At 46.4% G+C, this 17,423-nt stretch overlaps 1 protein-coding gene across 2 annotated transcripts in view; it reads left to right on the top strand.

Annotated features, from left to right (window-relative positions):
• Positions 1–17,423, top strand: part of MYOF (myoferlin) — a 173,509-nt gene that overhangs the window by 148,825 nt on the left and 7,261 nt on the right. For both annotated transcript variants that reach the window (XM_063669988.1, XM_054435782.2), the window contains 7 exons: positions 699–869; positions 1,627–1,775; positions 4,572–4,711; positions 7,170–7,258; positions 7,352–7,447; positions 10,486–10,627; positions 14,305–14,404. In XM_063669988.1, the coding sequence (XP_063526058.1) occupies positions 699–869; positions 1,627–1,775; positions 4,572–4,711; positions 7,170–7,258; positions 7,352–7,447; positions 10,486–10,627; positions 14,305–14,404 (887 nt within the window). The remainder of the gene's footprint in view (positions 1–698; positions 870–1,626; positions 1,776–4,571; positions 4,712–7,169; positions 7,259–7,351; positions 7,448–10,485; positions 10,628–14,304; positions 14,405–17,423) is intronic.

The following is a 17,423-nucleotide window of genomic DNA, read 5'->3' as shown; positions in this document are numbered from 1 at the left end:
GAGGAGAGGGGAGCTTTCAGGGCACCCTGCATATCACACCCTATGGTGAATCACACTCACTCCCCTCCCCTGTGCTTCTGTGGGGTGAGTCAAAGATGTTCCATGGGGCAGTGGTCTTTATTGAGGCAGAAGAGGGAACCTAGGAGGGGCACAGGTAGGGGGGCTGTAAGTCAGGATACTTGTGCCTTACTCATCTCTGAGCTGGGTGGAGGTGCTCCGGTGAACAGCTAATGGGCATGTGATGATAAAGTTAATCATATAATACATCATTATTATTATACTGGCATTGGGGCAATGCACTCATGTCAAATGCTCTCTAAATATTTCTTCACTTGACCCTTATAGCGACACTGATGGGAGGTGTTATTATCACCACTTTATAGATGAGAAAACTTAGCACAGAGAAGTTAAGTAACTGGTCTAGAGTCCCACAGCTGGTAAGCAGCAGAGGTAGGATTTGAACCTAGGCATTTAAAGCCCACAGTTTTCCCTGAGCAAGCATATGTTCTCTTCTTGTTCTTATTTCTAATATGTACTATTTATCAAGCCACCCATCACCACCCACCCTGGTTATCCTACTCAGATGTCCTCCAGCAGCCATACCACACACAGCCTGGGAATTCTGTGCACAGAGCCCCAGTTTTTGTGAGGTACTCAGATGGATCATGGAGATTCTGACCTTGCATTTGTTTATTTAGGATGTACGAACTGAGCTGCTACTTACCTCAAGAAAAAGACCTGAAAATTTCTGTCTATGATTATGACACCTTTACCCGGGATGAAAAAGTAGGAGAAACAATTATTGATCTGGAAAACCGATTCCTTTCCCGCTTTGGATCCCACTGCGGCATACCAGAGGAGTACTGTGTGTAAGTTGCTTTAACTGTACAAGAGGCACTTTGCTGCCTCTGACATTGGCACCTGGGGAGGCCTAGGCCCTCTACCTTAGTGCCTTCCTTCACTGAGCCACCGCTCCTGTCACTCAGTTAGGTATAGATTTCAATTGCAGGAGTATTCTAGGGGATCTCCGGGCCACCTCACGGCCCCCATTCATATGACAGTGTGTGTAAAATGGTGGCAGCTGGAGCAGTGCTGTGCGCTTGGGGAATGGCACAGTTAGCAGCCCAGAGACCATTTCCCTTGCTCCCCCTCATCGAGCCCCTCCTGGATGTCAAGGACTGAGGGCTGGTAACGTTTGATAGCAGGGATTCCCTGCCCTTGGGAAATAGGGATTCTCTGTGCCCTGTACTTAATTTTGTGACTCCCTCTTCCCCTGCCTGCTATACAGTGTCTTTCCACAGTATCTGATAAGACATAGCTTGCAATTTCTAGTTTATGAGTTTGCCTATTATGACTAGAGTGATCTCAACTCCTCACTTTTACAGAGGACGAAACTGAGGGCTAAATAATATTAAATAAATAAATACATTTGTTTCGCTGAGGCCAAAATAGCATATGGGTTTTTAGGACTCTGAAATAGATTTCTAGGCCAAAGTCAGAGTATAGCACAGATTTCCTGCACCCACTGTATGGGAGCACCTAAGAGTTACATGAGCATGTGTGTGTGAATCTGAGAAGAATCTGCAGGCTCCTCCGTAACTCCGAGCTATGTGATGCTATTCACAGTTCTGGAGTCAATACCTGGCGAGATCAACTGAGACCAACACAGCTGCTTCAAAATGTCGCCAGATTCAAAGGCTTCCCACAACCCATCCTTTCCGAAGATGGGAGTAGAATCAGATATGGAGGACGAGACTACAGTTTGGATGAATTTGGTGAGCACCTAGCTGTAGATTGTAAACTGGTACAAAGTATAGTAACCCATATATATTTCTGGGTTTGGGGGAGTGAATAGACAGAGCCAGTACCCTAATTATACCACATGAGACTCTGTGCATGTGACACTAACAACAGCCACGTCAGAGTTCTGCTGTCTTGTCAAGTGTCAAAGTGGACACATTTTCTTGTCTGTCTTATGTTTCACTTGCCCTTTTTAGATTATAGCCATTAGAGCTTTACACAAAATACTAGTAATGAACTAATTTCCATGTAACGCATAATTAGCTCAAAAATGCCCAGAGGGTAGTGCAGGAATTTCCCTTCCAGGTTTATCCCACCATTTGTTCCATCCCTTCTCCCAGAAGCTTCAGGGATGCTGTGGTTGGCTTGAAGAGCCTGCTACGTTCCCATTTGGCTCATGTTCAAGCTTGGGGTCTTGCTCTTTCCCAAGCAGCAATTTATAATCCGACCCGTCCTGACGCATCAACAGCTAGCCACACTATGACAAAGACTGCAGTAAGCATCATAGAGCATGCGAACTGTGCTTCCATATTTTGCATAGGGGAGGGTTACCCAGAGGGGGCAGTGGCGAGGGCATGGGATATCCAGGGGGAGCTGGACAAAGGTGCACAGGAAGAAAAGTGCTTTCTGCTCCTCAGCTTGATTCATGACATTGTAAAAAACTATGTTTTGAGGCCAGGTGCAGTGGCTCACACCTGTAATCTCAGCACTTTGGGAGGCCGAGGCAGGTGGATCATTTGAGGTCAGGAGTTCAAGACCAGCCTGACCAACATGGTGAAAGCCCATCTCTACTAAAAATACAAGAAAAAAAAGAGCCGGGTGTGGTGGCATGCACCTGTAATCCCAGCTACTCAGGAGGCTGAAGCATGAGAATCGCTTGAACCAGGAGGCGGAGGTTTCAGTGAGCCAAGATTGTGCCTCTGTACTCCAGCCTGGGTGACAGAGTGAGACCCTGTCTCAAAAAACAAACAAAAAAACCTATGTTTTGTCTTTCCATTTTAAAGAGGACTTGGTATCAGGGATGATTAGATGTTTAAGAAATGTTGATTTTGCTCCTAACATGTGAACTTGCAAACAGGATTGGAAATAAATTGGGAAGCATCATGGTCTAATGGTTAAGGGTATCCTCAAACAATCAAACAACTCCCCCATCATGGGGATTGTTCCAGTTACTATTGATATATAACAGATCACCCCAAACTTAGTAACTGAAAACAACCATTTCGTTTTCCTCACAGTTTTGCGGGGTCAGGAATTCAGGACGGGCTCAGGTGAACAGTTCTGGCAGAGGCTGGCCATTAGCTTGTGCCGCAAGAATATATACAGAATGCTCCCATTTACCCGATATGGAGTTCTGGTCCCTTTGCTATTGGCAGTCCACAAGTTAGGTTTGAGCCTGAGTGGCTCATCTCCTGTGGTTGCAGTCAGATGTTGGCTGAGGCTGCAGTCATCTGAAAGCCCTGCTCGGGGGAACGGTCAGGTGGCCCACACACGCAGCTGGCAGTTGTGTTGGCTCTCGGCTGGGGCTGATGACCAGAGCACCTACACAGGCCTTTCCAGCTGGGCAGACTGCAGACTCAGGCTCCTTACATGTGGATGGTGTCCCCCAGAGTGAGGGTCCCCAGAAAACCAGGCAGGAGTTGTGTGGCCTTTTGTGTCTAAGCCTTGGAGTCACACAGCATCTTTTCTCCATACTCCAGTGTTTGACTACGTCTCCAGATTCAAAGGGAAATGACACAGACCCCACCTCTTCATGGGAGAAGTGTCAAGAGAATCTAAGGCCTATGTTTTTAGAATACCACAGTGATGGCCGGATATGGTGGCTCACGCCTGTAATCCCAGCACTTTGGGAGGCCGAGGCGGGCAGATCGCTTGAGCCCAGGAGTTCGACACCAGCCTGACCAACATAGTGAAACCCCGTCTCTAATAAAAATACAAAAATTAGCTGCGTGTGGTGGCGCGTGCCTGTGATCCCAGCTACTCGGGAGGCTGAGGCACGAGAGTCGCTTGAACCCAGGAGGCGGAGGTTGCAGTGAGCCGAGATCACGCCATTGCACTCCAGCCTGGATGACAGAGCGAGACTGTCTCAAAATACAAACAAACAAAAAACCCAGAATACCAGTGATGCTAGCTGCTGTAAAAATTGAACCTCCAAATTTCCGTGTTCTAAACCAAAAAAAGTTTATTTCTCATTGACTCTAAGTAGGTATTCCTCCAGGTGGGTAGCTGTCTTCCAAACAGTGCTCCAGGGACCCAGGTCCCTGCCGTCTTCTAGCTCTGCAGTTCTTAAGTGCAGGAGTCTGAGGCTGCTATTCCTTTTTGCAGCCAGAAGAAAAAGGCACATACAGACTCCTACCCAGGAGGGATTTATGGGCCAGGTCCGGAGGAGATACACATGTCACTTCTACCCATGTTACCCTCTGGCTGAACTTGGTCACGTGGCCTCCTCTAACTGCAAGGGAGGCTGAGAAACAGGCAGGCCATGAGCTCGTGCCACAGAAGCAAACACATAACACTCCCACTTACCCGTTCTGGTGTCCTGGTCCCTTTACTATTGGCAGTCCACAAGTTAGGTTTGAGCCTGGGTGGGGCAGGGCTCTTGGTCAGAAGTTCTTTCTGTCAACTCTTCCTTCACAAGTCAAAGTTTGCATGTTGGCACTGCCTGTCCATTTTGGCAAAGTCTGGGACGAAGTGCTGGAAGCAGCTCCAGGCAATCTGGCTGAACTATTCCCAAATACTCATTCCTGCTTCAATGCCGCTTTCCATTGCAGAAGCCAACAAGATCCTGCACCAGCACCTCGGGGCCCCTGAAGAGCGGCTTGCTCTTCACATCCTCAGGACTCAGGGGCTGGTCCCTGAGCACGTGGAAACAAGGACTTTGCACAGCACTTTCCAGCCCAACATTTCCCAGGTAAAGGGCCTTCCCTCCCTTGAAGACCATTATCCCTGCCCCAAATGCAATGGCAGTAGTTGACATGTTTGCCCCTTTTATCTTCTTTGAATACTTTTAGATGCACAGAAATAGAAATGAGACTCAAATTAGCATCATATCAAAGGGGAATTTTTTGTAAGAATTTTCAGGTAACTCTCTAAATCTAGATAGGAGATTGGCCATGACTCAGAACAAACCAGAACCAGGGTCTCTCTGTGTCTCATCTGTTTCTCTGATTCTAGTCTATTTCATCTGCCCTCTTGCTGTGATCACCTTCCTATGAGTCCAGATATTACAGAGAGTCCTTGAGTGCTTGTGTGTTGTAATGCAGCCCCACCTACTTCTAAATGCATAGGGATTTGTTGCCCAAACTTGGCTCCTTTGCCCACCATGGGACCACTCAGCTCCAGCGAGGTGGGCAGGGTCTGGGAAAGTGATTGAGCTCAGCCCAGTTCAGGAGGTGCCATCTGAGACTACAGTATCAGGGAGGCAAGGACCATGTGGATAGCAATGGGGGCATTCCACTCCCAGAAGATGGAAAGCAGTTTCCACAGAAGCAAAGCAAGACATGGCCACTGACAAAATAATCTATGTGGAAGCTTGTTATAATGAAGATGTCTAGGCCATGTCTGCAGAGATTTGGATCCAGTAGGTCTAGGGTGGGTCCAGGAATCTGAATTTTAACAAGTACCTGAAGAGGTTCTGAACACTTTAAGAAATATTAACCTAGGCTGGGCGCGGTGGCTCATGCCTATAATCCCAACACTTTGGGAGGTCGAGGTGGGTGGATCACGAAGTCAGGAGTTTGAGACCAGCCTGGCCAAGATGGTGAAACCCTGTCTCTACTAAAACTACAAAAATTAGCTGGGTGCGGTGGTGGGCGCCTGTAACCCCAGCTACTCGGGAGGCTGAGGCAGGAGAATAGCTGGAACCAGGGAGGCGGAGGTTGCAGTGAGTCGTGATCGCGCCACTGCACTCTAGCCTGGGTGACAGAGCCAGACTCTGTCTCACAGAAAAAAGAAAAAAATATTAATCTAATGGATGCAAATATTGTTGTCCCTGACAGCAAAACTATGGACACACTGATTGCAAAAGGGTTGGCCTGGGCTTTCTAGGTTGTTTTGTCACTTCCTTCTTGCTTTTATTTTGTTCTACATTTCCATTTCTTCCTTTTCTTACTCTCCTTTCACCAAAGAACTTATTCCTCCTTCTTTCTCTCCTCTCACCCCTTAGCCGTATGAGCAGTTTCAAGAAATGACAGAGTGAGGAAGATTTCTCCCTGGGAATCCATAAACCCCCATCACTTTTGCCTCCAGCATTAGCCACAGACTGTGGCTGGGTTTGGGGAGACACTGGACGCCTGATATTCTGTAGAGTGCTTGATGAATTGTAGAGCCCTGAGCCCTAGAGATTAGTTGGAGGAGAGTCAGGATCATAGTAAAATACATCCCTTTTCAAGAGTTCCACTTAATGTATTTTGATCACAATGCATTAGGAAGCCAATCTAGTGGTTTCCTTGGCAACTTTCTTGAAGATCAGTTTGTTTTTGTCTGAAGACAGAGTCTACAGAACATTCAAAAACAGTTTGAAGAATATAAATTGGTTTGTAGGGTTGATATAGTTTTTTCATGGCATTCCTGACCTGTCTGGAAGAACATTCGAGTCAGATGGATGGGCCAAGTCTGTGGCAGTCAAAGAGCTGAGCAGGACCTCAGCAAGATGGAGCACAAATGTCAGTCCAGGCTTTCACCTCCCCTTCCTGCTAGCCACTTACCTGGTGGTGGGCACCAATGAACCAATGGCCAGGAATCCTTACCTTTTGGGAACTGTAATGTTATCATTGTTTGAGCTCCTCTTTTGAAAATGCCATGTTGTTTTTCTTTTACAAACTTAAATACCATTTTCACTAATGGCATTCATTACTTTGATTTTATATTTTGAGGTAAGTAGAGAAACCCTTGGGTATGGCAAAATGGGGATTGGTGTCGGGTGGGCAATGTGATGGATAGAATGACAGCCTGAAAACTGCTAAAGGTGAAGGACCCAATTTTAAGTCATTGTAAGAGGGGGGATGTGCGCGTATGTGTGTGTGTGCGTGCGCGCGCATGCCTGCATGTGGGATGTGTGTTTATGCTGGGGTTGGGTTAGTGATGGGAAGTCCGCAGTTTTATTAACCAGGTGAGACCCAGACTATGATACAGGTGGGCATGTGCAGCCATCAGAGACCCCTGGGTGAGAATGGAAAGTGGGTGGCCTAAATGACATTGTACATACAAGATTAACCTTGGTTTGCTCTCTTCCACTTCTTACCTTCCATGTGGACTAATAAATTAAAGGGACCAAAGAAATAGTTTCATCTAAGAAATATGAAAGAAAATTGTGACTTCTGCTACCCATCATATAACTTCAGTCCTCTTTTCATTTTCAAATGGTTTAGGGAAAACTTCAGATGTGGGTGGATGTTTTCCCCAAGAGTTTGGGGCCACCAGGTCCTCCTTTCAACATCACACCCCGGAAAGCCAAGAAGTAAGTCATCTTGAGACCCTGATACATACACTGGGCTGGGGACTTGGTCCAGGACCAGAAAAAAAAAATTCCTTCCAACTGTGCTTCTTGCAGATACTACCTGCGTGTGATCATCTGGAACACCAAGGACGTTATCTTGGACGAGAAAAGCATCACAGGAGAGGAAATGAGTGACATCTACGTCAAAGGGTGAGGTTAGCATGTGAGAGACTTTGCCAAGCTCAGGGAAACAGACTCTCTCCTTCGTGAGTTTTCATTACTGAATGTGCCCAAGATAGGATTCTTGGTTTTTTGAAGTTATTTTATCTCATTAATGTGATCTACTTAGGTAGCTCCTGGAAAGCAAAGGAGAGAGAGCAAGACCTGTACAGACTTTGTTTATGAGGAAAGCTATATAAGGATTATAAGAACTGATAAATATTTCTTTGTTTCCTTTTTGACAAAGTGGATTTTCTTCAGTTTCTTAAGCAGATTTATTATTTCTGGAACTTTTTAGCCATGTAGTTTTTTTTAATTCCTCTTTGATACCCTGAATAACTAGCCTTAGAAACACAAGTAAAGCTTCCAGAATTTCATTTTCTACATATTTTATTACCAGCAGCCCATGTCTATAGAAAAGAGGAAATGTTCGCACAGATTTCAAAGGAAGTCATTTATTCTACCAACCTGCACTGAGTGCCCGCATCCAACATGTCAAGTGTCATTGTTGTTCAATATTCTCTTACTTGCCTAATTCAGTCAAATCGTCTCTGTGGATGGCTATGCCTTGATCATATGCCTCGATCATAGATGTTGTGTGCAGTGCAGCGTAGTGACTAAATTCTGGTACTTTCCCTACCGGCTGGGCAAGGTAGTTAGCTTGCTGTTTCTCATCTGTAAAATGGTGATAATGATTATTCCTCCTTCCCAGGGATATTCAGGTGATCCAGTTATTCAAAGCATTTAGGACAGTGCCTGGCACATAGTATTGTTGCTATTTCACATGGACTGAGTTTGATTCCTTGATACATAAAAGATAAGACTTGCGACATTTAATATATTCATAAAGTAAGAACAAAGTTTCACCTATAATCCCATGTGGCCTTCAATCAAAACTTTGTTAAAGACATAATTAGTATCATTTAGGTTCATTGTAAACAGGGAATGTTTCATCAAGTTCTTCATTGTTATTTTTGGATCTCATTACCATTCTCTAGGGAAAACTAATCTCAGCTAATTATATATATGCAAATTTGACTATCATAAGCATTTTTTTTTTTCAAATCAGGGAAACAAACTCAAGTAATTCTGAACGGAGAGAAAACTCCTCTAATCAGAGAATAAAGCGCAACTTAAAGTACCTTGCAAAATTTGGAATACAAATCTAAATACGATATGTGAAAAGATGAATCATGCATAAATACCATGCCTAGCACTAGACACAGCTGGGTATTATATTACATACCAAGCTATACATACATGCACACAAATACATATAACTATAGGAGCTGTTTGACTTGTCTTAAAGTATGAAAAGATTTATGTTTAAAATTAAATGTGAAAATTCACCAAAAAAGAGAGGAAGAGCTGTAAGGGTGAGCAGTCTAGGGTAGGATGATGGTGACCCTTAGGGGTGGGTCAGGAGGTGAGGCCACCAAGGTCGTGGCCAAGAGAGTGTGAACTCTCCTCAGTAAGTTACCTTAAAAGTTAATGGTCAAAACTGGGCATGGTGGCTCACGCCTGCAGTCTCAGCTACTCAGGAGTCTGAGGCAGGAGGATCACTTGAGCCCTGTAGTTTGAAGTCCAGCCTGGGCAGCATAGTGAGAACCTGGCTCTTGTAAACAACAACAACAAAAAAGTTAATAGTCAAAAGGAATCTTTCAACTCATTTATCTAGTCAGTTAATTGACTAGCAAAAAGGAAAACTACTGTAGTTGATTGGTATTAATACCACTACTAATAGTAGGACTTAATATTTTCAAGTGACTTTGCCATCTCCATGGTTCTTTGAGGCAGAGTAACAGATGTGGACTTCGCAATCAGACTGACCTGGGAATCATACTTAGTTCTGTCAGTTCTGGGCTGTGTGACTTTGTGCAAGTTAATGTATTCTCTCTGAACCTCAGTTTCCTCTTCCACAAAATGGAGATAGTCACACAGTTATTGGGAAGAATAAAATAATGCACGTAAAGTACCTGGTTCATAGAAGATAATAACTGTGTGTTAAAGGTATCTCCATTCCCACTCTGCCCCTGCTAAACCATAATCTTTTCTGTCTTCGTGTCGACCATGTGAAGGGAGCACATGTCATTAATCTTATTTTACAGATGCGAGATGAGGCTCAGAGAGTTTTTCCAGCTAGGCCTGCCTCCTACCATGAATCTCTATCTGTGGGGTCCAGGCATCAATATTTTTAAAACGTCCCCAGTGGATTCTAATGTGATTCTAATGTGCAGTTTCGAGAAAACCGTGCGCTCTCTATTGCTTTGACAGTGTAACATTGAATGTTACCCCCTGGTTTCAAACTAGAAGTCTTCCCAGTAGCAACAACTTCTTTCTGGGCACACTTTTTCATTCATTCATTCCTTCAATAGGTATTTATCTGGTGTCTACTATGTGCCAAGGCACAAGCAGAAGAAAACTTCTCAAACGTTACAAGATGTTACTGAAATGAATGCTCATAGATACGCATGTGGAAATAAGAGCTGACATCTTCCTTGCCAGTGTCATTAATATTATCATAGTGAATTTAAGAATAATTTATAAAAAGGAAGCTGTAAGATTACTTGATTTGTGCTTCTTTGGTTTGCTTAAGTAAAATATGGGAAAGGAAATGCTAAAATTTTGAGCTAACTCATATTCATTTAACCTATCAGCAGTGCTGAAAGACACTGATGAGTTATAGTTGTGAGGACTAAAATCATAGCCAGCAGGCTTCATTGTACCCAAAATAGAAGCTACATTGTTGATATTTTCCAGAAAATTTCACCTTAGCCCTGTTAACTGAAGTCTAAAGGGTTTCCTGCTTTGGTTTTAGAGGAATGATATTTTGTTTGGCCACAACCTTTGTTGGATGCAATAGAGCACCTCCCCTCCATAAATCACCCCCAGCTCCGTAGATAACTGGAATCTGCCCAAGAAAAGTGCATTAATTCTCTTGCTCTTCGCTCCCCTAATTACTGCACAATTTTGCGGCTACATGACTTGTCAATCACGTGAAGCTAAGTCTGTTTGCCTCTGTCTTTCAGCTGGATTCCTGGCAATGAAGAAAACAAACAGAAAACAGATGTCCATTACAGATCTTTGGATGGTGAAGGGAATTTTAACTGGCGATTTGTTTTCCCATTTGACTACCTTCCAGCCGAACAACTCTGTATCATTGCGAAAAAAGTGAGCTCTGAAATATGCCACTGGGAAGTGGGTATCATGGATCTTCCTTAACTCAGAAACTCATAGAATGCTGGAGCTGCTCAGGATCTCGGAGGTCACTGAGTCTGGCTCCTTCTCAGTAGAGATGGGGAATCTGCCACCTTGATACTTGTCCAAGGTCACACTGCTAGGACAGGTATTTGTGTAATTAGGAAGCATGAGGAGCACAACTTTCTTTCCCCTCACATACTCACATACTGGTGGCGAAGGATAAAGGGTAGAAGTAACTGTTTTGTATTAGTATAAACAACAACCCAAGTGTGTTCTTTATGTGATGGGGAGACTGATGTCTTCCCATGCTAGGCAGAGTCAAGCAGAGGCCCAGTATTAAAGTGGGTATCCTTCCTTATCAAACTTCCACATCTGCTTTACCTCCTTCAGAGGCACTGCCATGAGGGCTCAGGGCCCTCCTGGTCTTAACTAGTTAGACTTTCATTTACAGAACTCAACTCAAACTGGCTGACACCAGAAAAGGGATGTATTGGTTCACATTACCAAAAACTCCAGGGTTCTGCTGGCTTTAGGCCCATCTGGATCCCACGGCGAAGTGATGATGACTTTAGAAATTGGTCTCACCCTCCACACTCTTCCCCAGGAAACGGTGGCAGCCCCAGCTCACATCCTGCCCCCCCGCAAACCTCAGCAGAAAGAGAAGAGCGAAGCCCTCATAGTGCCAACCAGAGTACTGTAATTGGGCCTCAATGTCTCTGCTTTTGGGGGTCATGTGCCTATCCCTGAACCAACCGTTGTTGCCCAGGGATGCTCTGATTGTCCAGGCTCTAGAGTTAGTGACAGAGGCAGCTTCTCTAAAATTTGGGGGAAAGGGGAGTCCGCTAAGGAAAATCTGGGTGCTTTCATTCCAAAAAAGGGGGTCTAGAACCTGCATAGTCAATAAACAACAGATGTCTTATAGATGCCCTGTTCCATTCCTGCCTCCACATTCTGTCAGCTTCCCCTTGTCCCCACACCTGATCAGAATGTATCAGCCACCAGCCCTGTGTCGCATTAGGCCTACCCTCTGCTGGCCCTACTCAGTGCTAATGCTGTAGTAAGCACTATTTTTTGTTTGTTTTTTTGAGACAGAGTTTCACTGTTGTTGCCCAGGCTGGAGTGCAATGGTGCAATCTCAGATCACCACAACCTCTGCCTCCTGGATTCAAGCTATTCTCCTGCCTCAGCCTCCCAAGTAGCTGGGATTACAGGCATGCGCCACCACGCCCAGCTAATTTTGTGTTTTTAGTAGAGATGGGGTTTCTCCATGTTGGTCAGGCTGGTCTTGAACTCCCGACCTCAGGTGATCCACCCACCTCGGCCCCGCAAAGTGCTGGGATTATAGGTATGAGCCATCGTGCCCAGCCAGCACTGTTTTAATACCAGTGGGATGAATGCCTTCAAAGGGGACTTTTTTCTTTTTGAGACAGGGTCTCACTCTGCCACCCAGGCTGGCGTGTAGTGGTGCACTCACAGCTCACTGCAGCCTTGACCTCCTGGGCTCAAGCAATCCTCCCACCTCAGCCTCCCTAGTAGCTGGAACTATAGGCATGCATCACCATGCCTGGCTAATTTTTTTTTTAATCAATAAAAATTCTTTAATATCAAATATCTAGTCATTGTTCAAATTTACGATTTTTTTTTTAATAGTATTTATTGATCATTCTTGGGTGTTTCTCGGAGAGGGGGATATGGCAGGGTCATAGGATAATAGTGGAGAGAAGGTCAGCAGATAAACACATGAACAAAGGTCTCTGGTTTTCCTAGGCAGAGGTCCCTGCGGCCTTCCGCAGTGTTTGTGTCCCTGGGTACTTGAGATTAGGGAGTGGTGATGACTCTTAAAGAGCACGCTGCCTTCAAGCATCTGTTTAACAAAGCACATCTTGCACCGCCCTTAATCCATTTAACCCTGAGTTGACACAGCATATGTTTCAGAGAGCACGGGGCTGGGGGCAAGGCCATAGATTAACAGCATCCCAAGGCAGAAGAATTTCTCCTCCCAGATGGGGCGGCTGGGCAGAGGTGCTCCTCACTTCCCAGACGGGGCGGCCAGGCAGAGGCGCGCCTCACTTCCTCCCAGAAGGGGTGGCGGCCAGGCAGAGGCGCTCCTCACCTCCCAGACGGGGTGGCCGGGCAGAGGCGCTCCTCACTTCCCGCCTGGCTAATTTTTGTATTTTTTGTAGAGACAGGGTTTCACTTTGTTGCCCAGGCTGGTCTCAAACTCCCGGGATCAAGCCATTCTCCCACCTTGGCCTCCCAAAGTGACAAAGGGGACTTTCAAGAGGCACAGAAGCGCAATGTGATATCAAAAATGCACACTTTCAGATGATGTGGCATCAGGGCTGATGGTGGGGATCAGGGCTTTAGGTATGGTTACCTTTCCTGTTTACCCACATCTAGGGCTGGACCTCCCCACACCTTGTGGTGCTTGGAGCATGATCCTACCCAGGACAGTCAGGCAGCAACAGATAACAGCAGAGTGGGCTGCCGAGCCCCTCAGAGCCAGGCTGTCTGAGCCCTGCAAAGGAAAACATTCCTAGAACATGAAAAACAACCCAGTGATCTTCCTTCAAATTCATGAAGCACTGGGAAATTCCCTTTTCACTGGGGCCAGAGGAACTTAGGTGTACCTGAGCTGTAGAGATGTTTAGTCTTAGCTAACATTGTCTGAGGCAATGGAGGCAAGAACTTGCAGGACACTTACCTAGTCTTCCTTCAGCCTACCTCTAGTATGAGGATCTGAGGGTCTTAAGTGACCACAAGCAAACAAAAGCCAGTGGTATTTTTTTTTCTTTTTTTTTTTTTCTGAGACGGAATCTCTCTGTGTCGCCCAGGCTGGAGTGCAGTGGTATGATCTCGGCTCACTGCAACCTCCACCTCCCAGGTTTGAGTGATTCTCGTGCCTCAGCCTCCCAGGTAGCTGGTATTACAGGGATGCACCATCATACCCAGCTATGTTTTGTATTTTTAGTAGAGACGGGGTTTCACCATGTTGGCCAGGCTGGTCTCAAACTCCTGGCCTTAAGTAATCTACCCTCCCTCGGCCTCCCAAAGTGTTGGGATTACAGGAATGAGCCACTGCAACCCAGCCCAGTGGTATTTTTCAAAGGCCAAAAATCCCAGGACATTCTGAATCTGCACTGATAAGAGTAGAAGTAGAATCTGGGCCCCAGTCTCCTTATCCCCATGTAAAATGAGAGCACACTCAGACATTTGTGTGGGTGGGGGGTGGGTAGAAAGTTGCTGAGCAGAAGTGACACCCCAGTGGGTGATACTGTGGGCTGATCTAGAATGCCTGGCCTTAGAAGGATAATCTATGTAGGACATAGTGGTCTTTGGTGGGGAGATGAGTCACTCTCCAACCCCCAGGTGGCAGCGGGAAGTCACACTGATAGGGACATAGCAAGAAATCTTCTTCTTTGGGAAATGCCTGGGACATTCTTTCAGTTGCCCAGCTTGTGATTTCCTGGGGAGCCTGACTGCTCTCCATACAGATAGAGTGGAAGGATTTAGGCCCAAGGGAGTGTCAGGGTGGGGGCGCAAAGGAGAGAAAGGCCCCAGGCTTTGATGCTGTCTTAAGGAGACAAAGGTGAGTGTTTCAGAGTCATCATGATCACCTGGTGTGTCCATGTTTCTTTTTGTTTTAGGAGCATTTCTGGAGTATTGACCAAACGGAATTTCGAATCCCACCCAGGCTGATCATTCAGATATGGGACAACGACAAGTTTTCTCTGGATGACTACTTGGGTAGGGCTTACATTTGGATCATTGTTTCTAAGAAACTATACTTGGAATTAGTGAGGTCAATGAAAACTTAGAAGCAATTCTTTAAATCTTCAGTACTTTTTGGTAATGGTGGCCTGGTGGGGGGACGGGACACACTCAGCGCTTGCGTGAGCAATTGGCAGTGAAGCCTGACAGTGAGTGCCATCCCTTTTCAAGGGCTCTGGTGAGGGTCTTGCACCAGCTCCTGTCTGTCTGTGAAGACTTAAATCCTGTTTCTACAGGGGGATGCCACACTCCTACATCCACTTTCAAACCAGCCACTCTCTTCTCAGCACCTGGGAATCAGCTCCCACCCTCCTCAACCTGTTCCCAAGTTACCAAGGTCCCCAGTCCCCCAGCCATTGCTCCTGTCCCTAGGCCCATTCTCCTGTGTGGTAACGGCACTAGTTCAATGCACCCTCAGCCCGGGCCCCTCCCTCTCCTGGCACACTCCTCCCTCGCCCCCATGGCACTGTGTTCTCCAGATTTTCACTCTCCCAGGCTCTGGTCTTGTCACATTAGCCAGCTCTGTTTCTGCATCCCACTCTATTTTTTAATTTTTTTATTTCTGGAGACAGGTCTCTCTTTGTTACCCAGGCTAGAGTGCAGTGGCACGATCATAGCTCACTGCAACGTCAACCTCCTGGGCTCAAGAACTCCTTCCACCTCAGCCTCCCGGTAGCTGGGACTATAGGCATACCACACCTGGCTAATTTTTTTTTTTCACTTTTTTAGTACAGATGAGGTCTCACTATGTTGCCCAGGCTGGTCTTGAACCCCTGAGCTCAAGCAATCCTTGCACCTCAGCCTCTCAAAGTGCCAGGATTACAAGCATAAGCCACAGGGCCCAGCCTCCCACTCTTTAAATACAGGCCTTCCCTGAGGTTCTTCTGCTCTCCTCCAAACTGCCAACCACCCCCTCCAGGAATTTACCCACTCTCACCTCAGTGGAAGGTCATGCTTCAACTCTCGCCTTTCCGCAAAGTATGGCTCCTAAACCAGGACGTGTAGCCTGTGCTCTCATAGTGCCTGCAGTACAGTCAAAGGAAATCGTTGTGAGGGTCATTCCTGATTCCTGGCCGGAACCTCCCACCTTTATATCTGGCTGGCAGTGAGCCTGTACTGTGACTGAAATCTCACTCAGCATTTCTTCCCTGACCTCACCCCTTCTCTCCTCGGAACTTATTTAGCAGCTCACGACCTCTCCATTTCCCCAGCCACCCAGGCGAAAGCACCCAGAGTCCTCTGCAGTTTTCCTCCTCTCTTTTCCCCCCACGCCCCGCCAGCCACTCCATCCTAGCAATGTCATCTGTTTTATCATGCACACTTATTTTCTTAGCCCTGTGATCTCTGCCACTTGCCAGTTGAAACTCACTTTCTGCTAGCCACATGTTACAGTAGCCCCTGACTGGTCTCCCTGTTTCCATGCTGCTTCCAGGGGTCCCTCCTGACAGAGGAAACACCCACCAAAGGCTGTGTCTTATTTATCCCTTTTCCCTGCACAGTACCTAATGCAATGGTTTTGACTTAGTGCTTAGTAAGAGGTCGGCAAACAAGTGAGTATGCAAGTAGGCTTACATAAAGCATGTGGATAGTAAATTCTAGGATAATAAAGCGTTTGCCCTTAGCTTTGTTGAGAGAGAGTCTCACTCTCTCACCCAGGCTGGAGTGCACTGGCACGATCTAGGATCACTGCAACCTCCACCTCCTGGGCTCAGGGGATCCTCCCAACCTCAGCCTCCCAAGTAGCTGGGACCACAGACATGCGCCACCAAGCCTGGATAATTTTGTGTATGTTTTGTAGAGACAGGGTTTTGCCATGTTTCCCAAGCTGGTCTCAAATTCCTGAGCTCAAGTAATCTGCCCACCTCGGCCTCCCAATATTGCTGGGATTACAGGCATGAGCCACCATGCCTGGCCTTCCCTTGGAATTTAAACAAAACTGTCAGACAACAAATAAAGAGAATGACTGTGTCTCAAAATGCCAAGTGAGCACATAACCAAAAGGAGAGGGGAGACAAAAGCAGTCATAGGTCAAGAAAGGCTAAGGTCACATGTCTTATGGGTCCACTATATGCTGAAGGGCAGTCCCTGAGCCTGACAGTTTAAAGAGAAAATGCCACAACCTCCTTGTTGCTCTTTGCTGCCATGCTGAAGGCCAGACTCTTGCCCCAGTCATCCATAGACTCGACCCCACATCACAGATACCATTTTGTTAAGGAAGGGCTCACAGGAGTTCCCAAGCCCAAAACACACTTTTCCCTTACCATGGAAGTGGTGCTAAAGAGTTAATGCAGCCGGGCACGGTGGCTCGTGCCTGCAATCCCAGAACTTTGGCAGGCCAAGGTGGGTGGATCACATGAGGTCAGGAGTTCAAGACCAGCCTGGCCAACATGGCCAAACCCTGTCTCCACTAAAAATACAAAAATTAGCCAGGCATAGTGGTGCACACCTGTAGTCCTAGCTACTAGGGAGACTGAGGCATGAGAATCGCTTGAACCCAGGAGGCGGAAGTTGCAGTGAGCTGAGATCACATCACTGTACTCCAGCCTGGGTTATAGACAGAGACTCAGTCTCAAAACAAAAAGAGTTAATGCTTCACATCATAGAAGGGACAATGTGCTTCTCTAGATACTCTGAGGCTAGGAGTCTCAGTTCCTGGTGAGCGTTTTCTGTTGAGTCATGTTCCTTCTCAAGCTTCTGTTTCTGAGGTTTTACTAGGAGAGTCTTGGACATGCACATTTCATGCAGCATCCTGTGTTGGTTTTTTGTTTTGTTTTTTTTGAGAAAGAGTCTCGCTCTGCTGCCCAGGCTGGAGAACAGTGGTGCGATCTCTGCTCACTGCAACCTCTGCCTCCTGGGCTCACGCGATTCTTGTGCCTCAGCCTCTTGAGTAGCTGGGATTACGGATGTGTGCCATCGTGCCCGGCTAATTTTTATATTTTTAGTAGAGACGGGGTTTCACCATGTTGGCCAGGCTGGTCTTGAACTCCTGACCTCA

The sequence above is a fragment of the Pongo pygmaeus genome, chromosome 8 (assembly GCF_028885625.2).
Source record: "Pongo pygmaeus isolate AG05252 chromosome 8, NHGRI_mPonPyg2-v2.0_pri, whole genome shotgun sequence".
NCBI lineage: Eukaryota > Metazoa > Chordata > Mammalia > Primates > Hominidae > Pongo > Pongo pygmaeus.
This window is presented reverse-complemented; position numbering and strand designations above follow the sequence as displayed.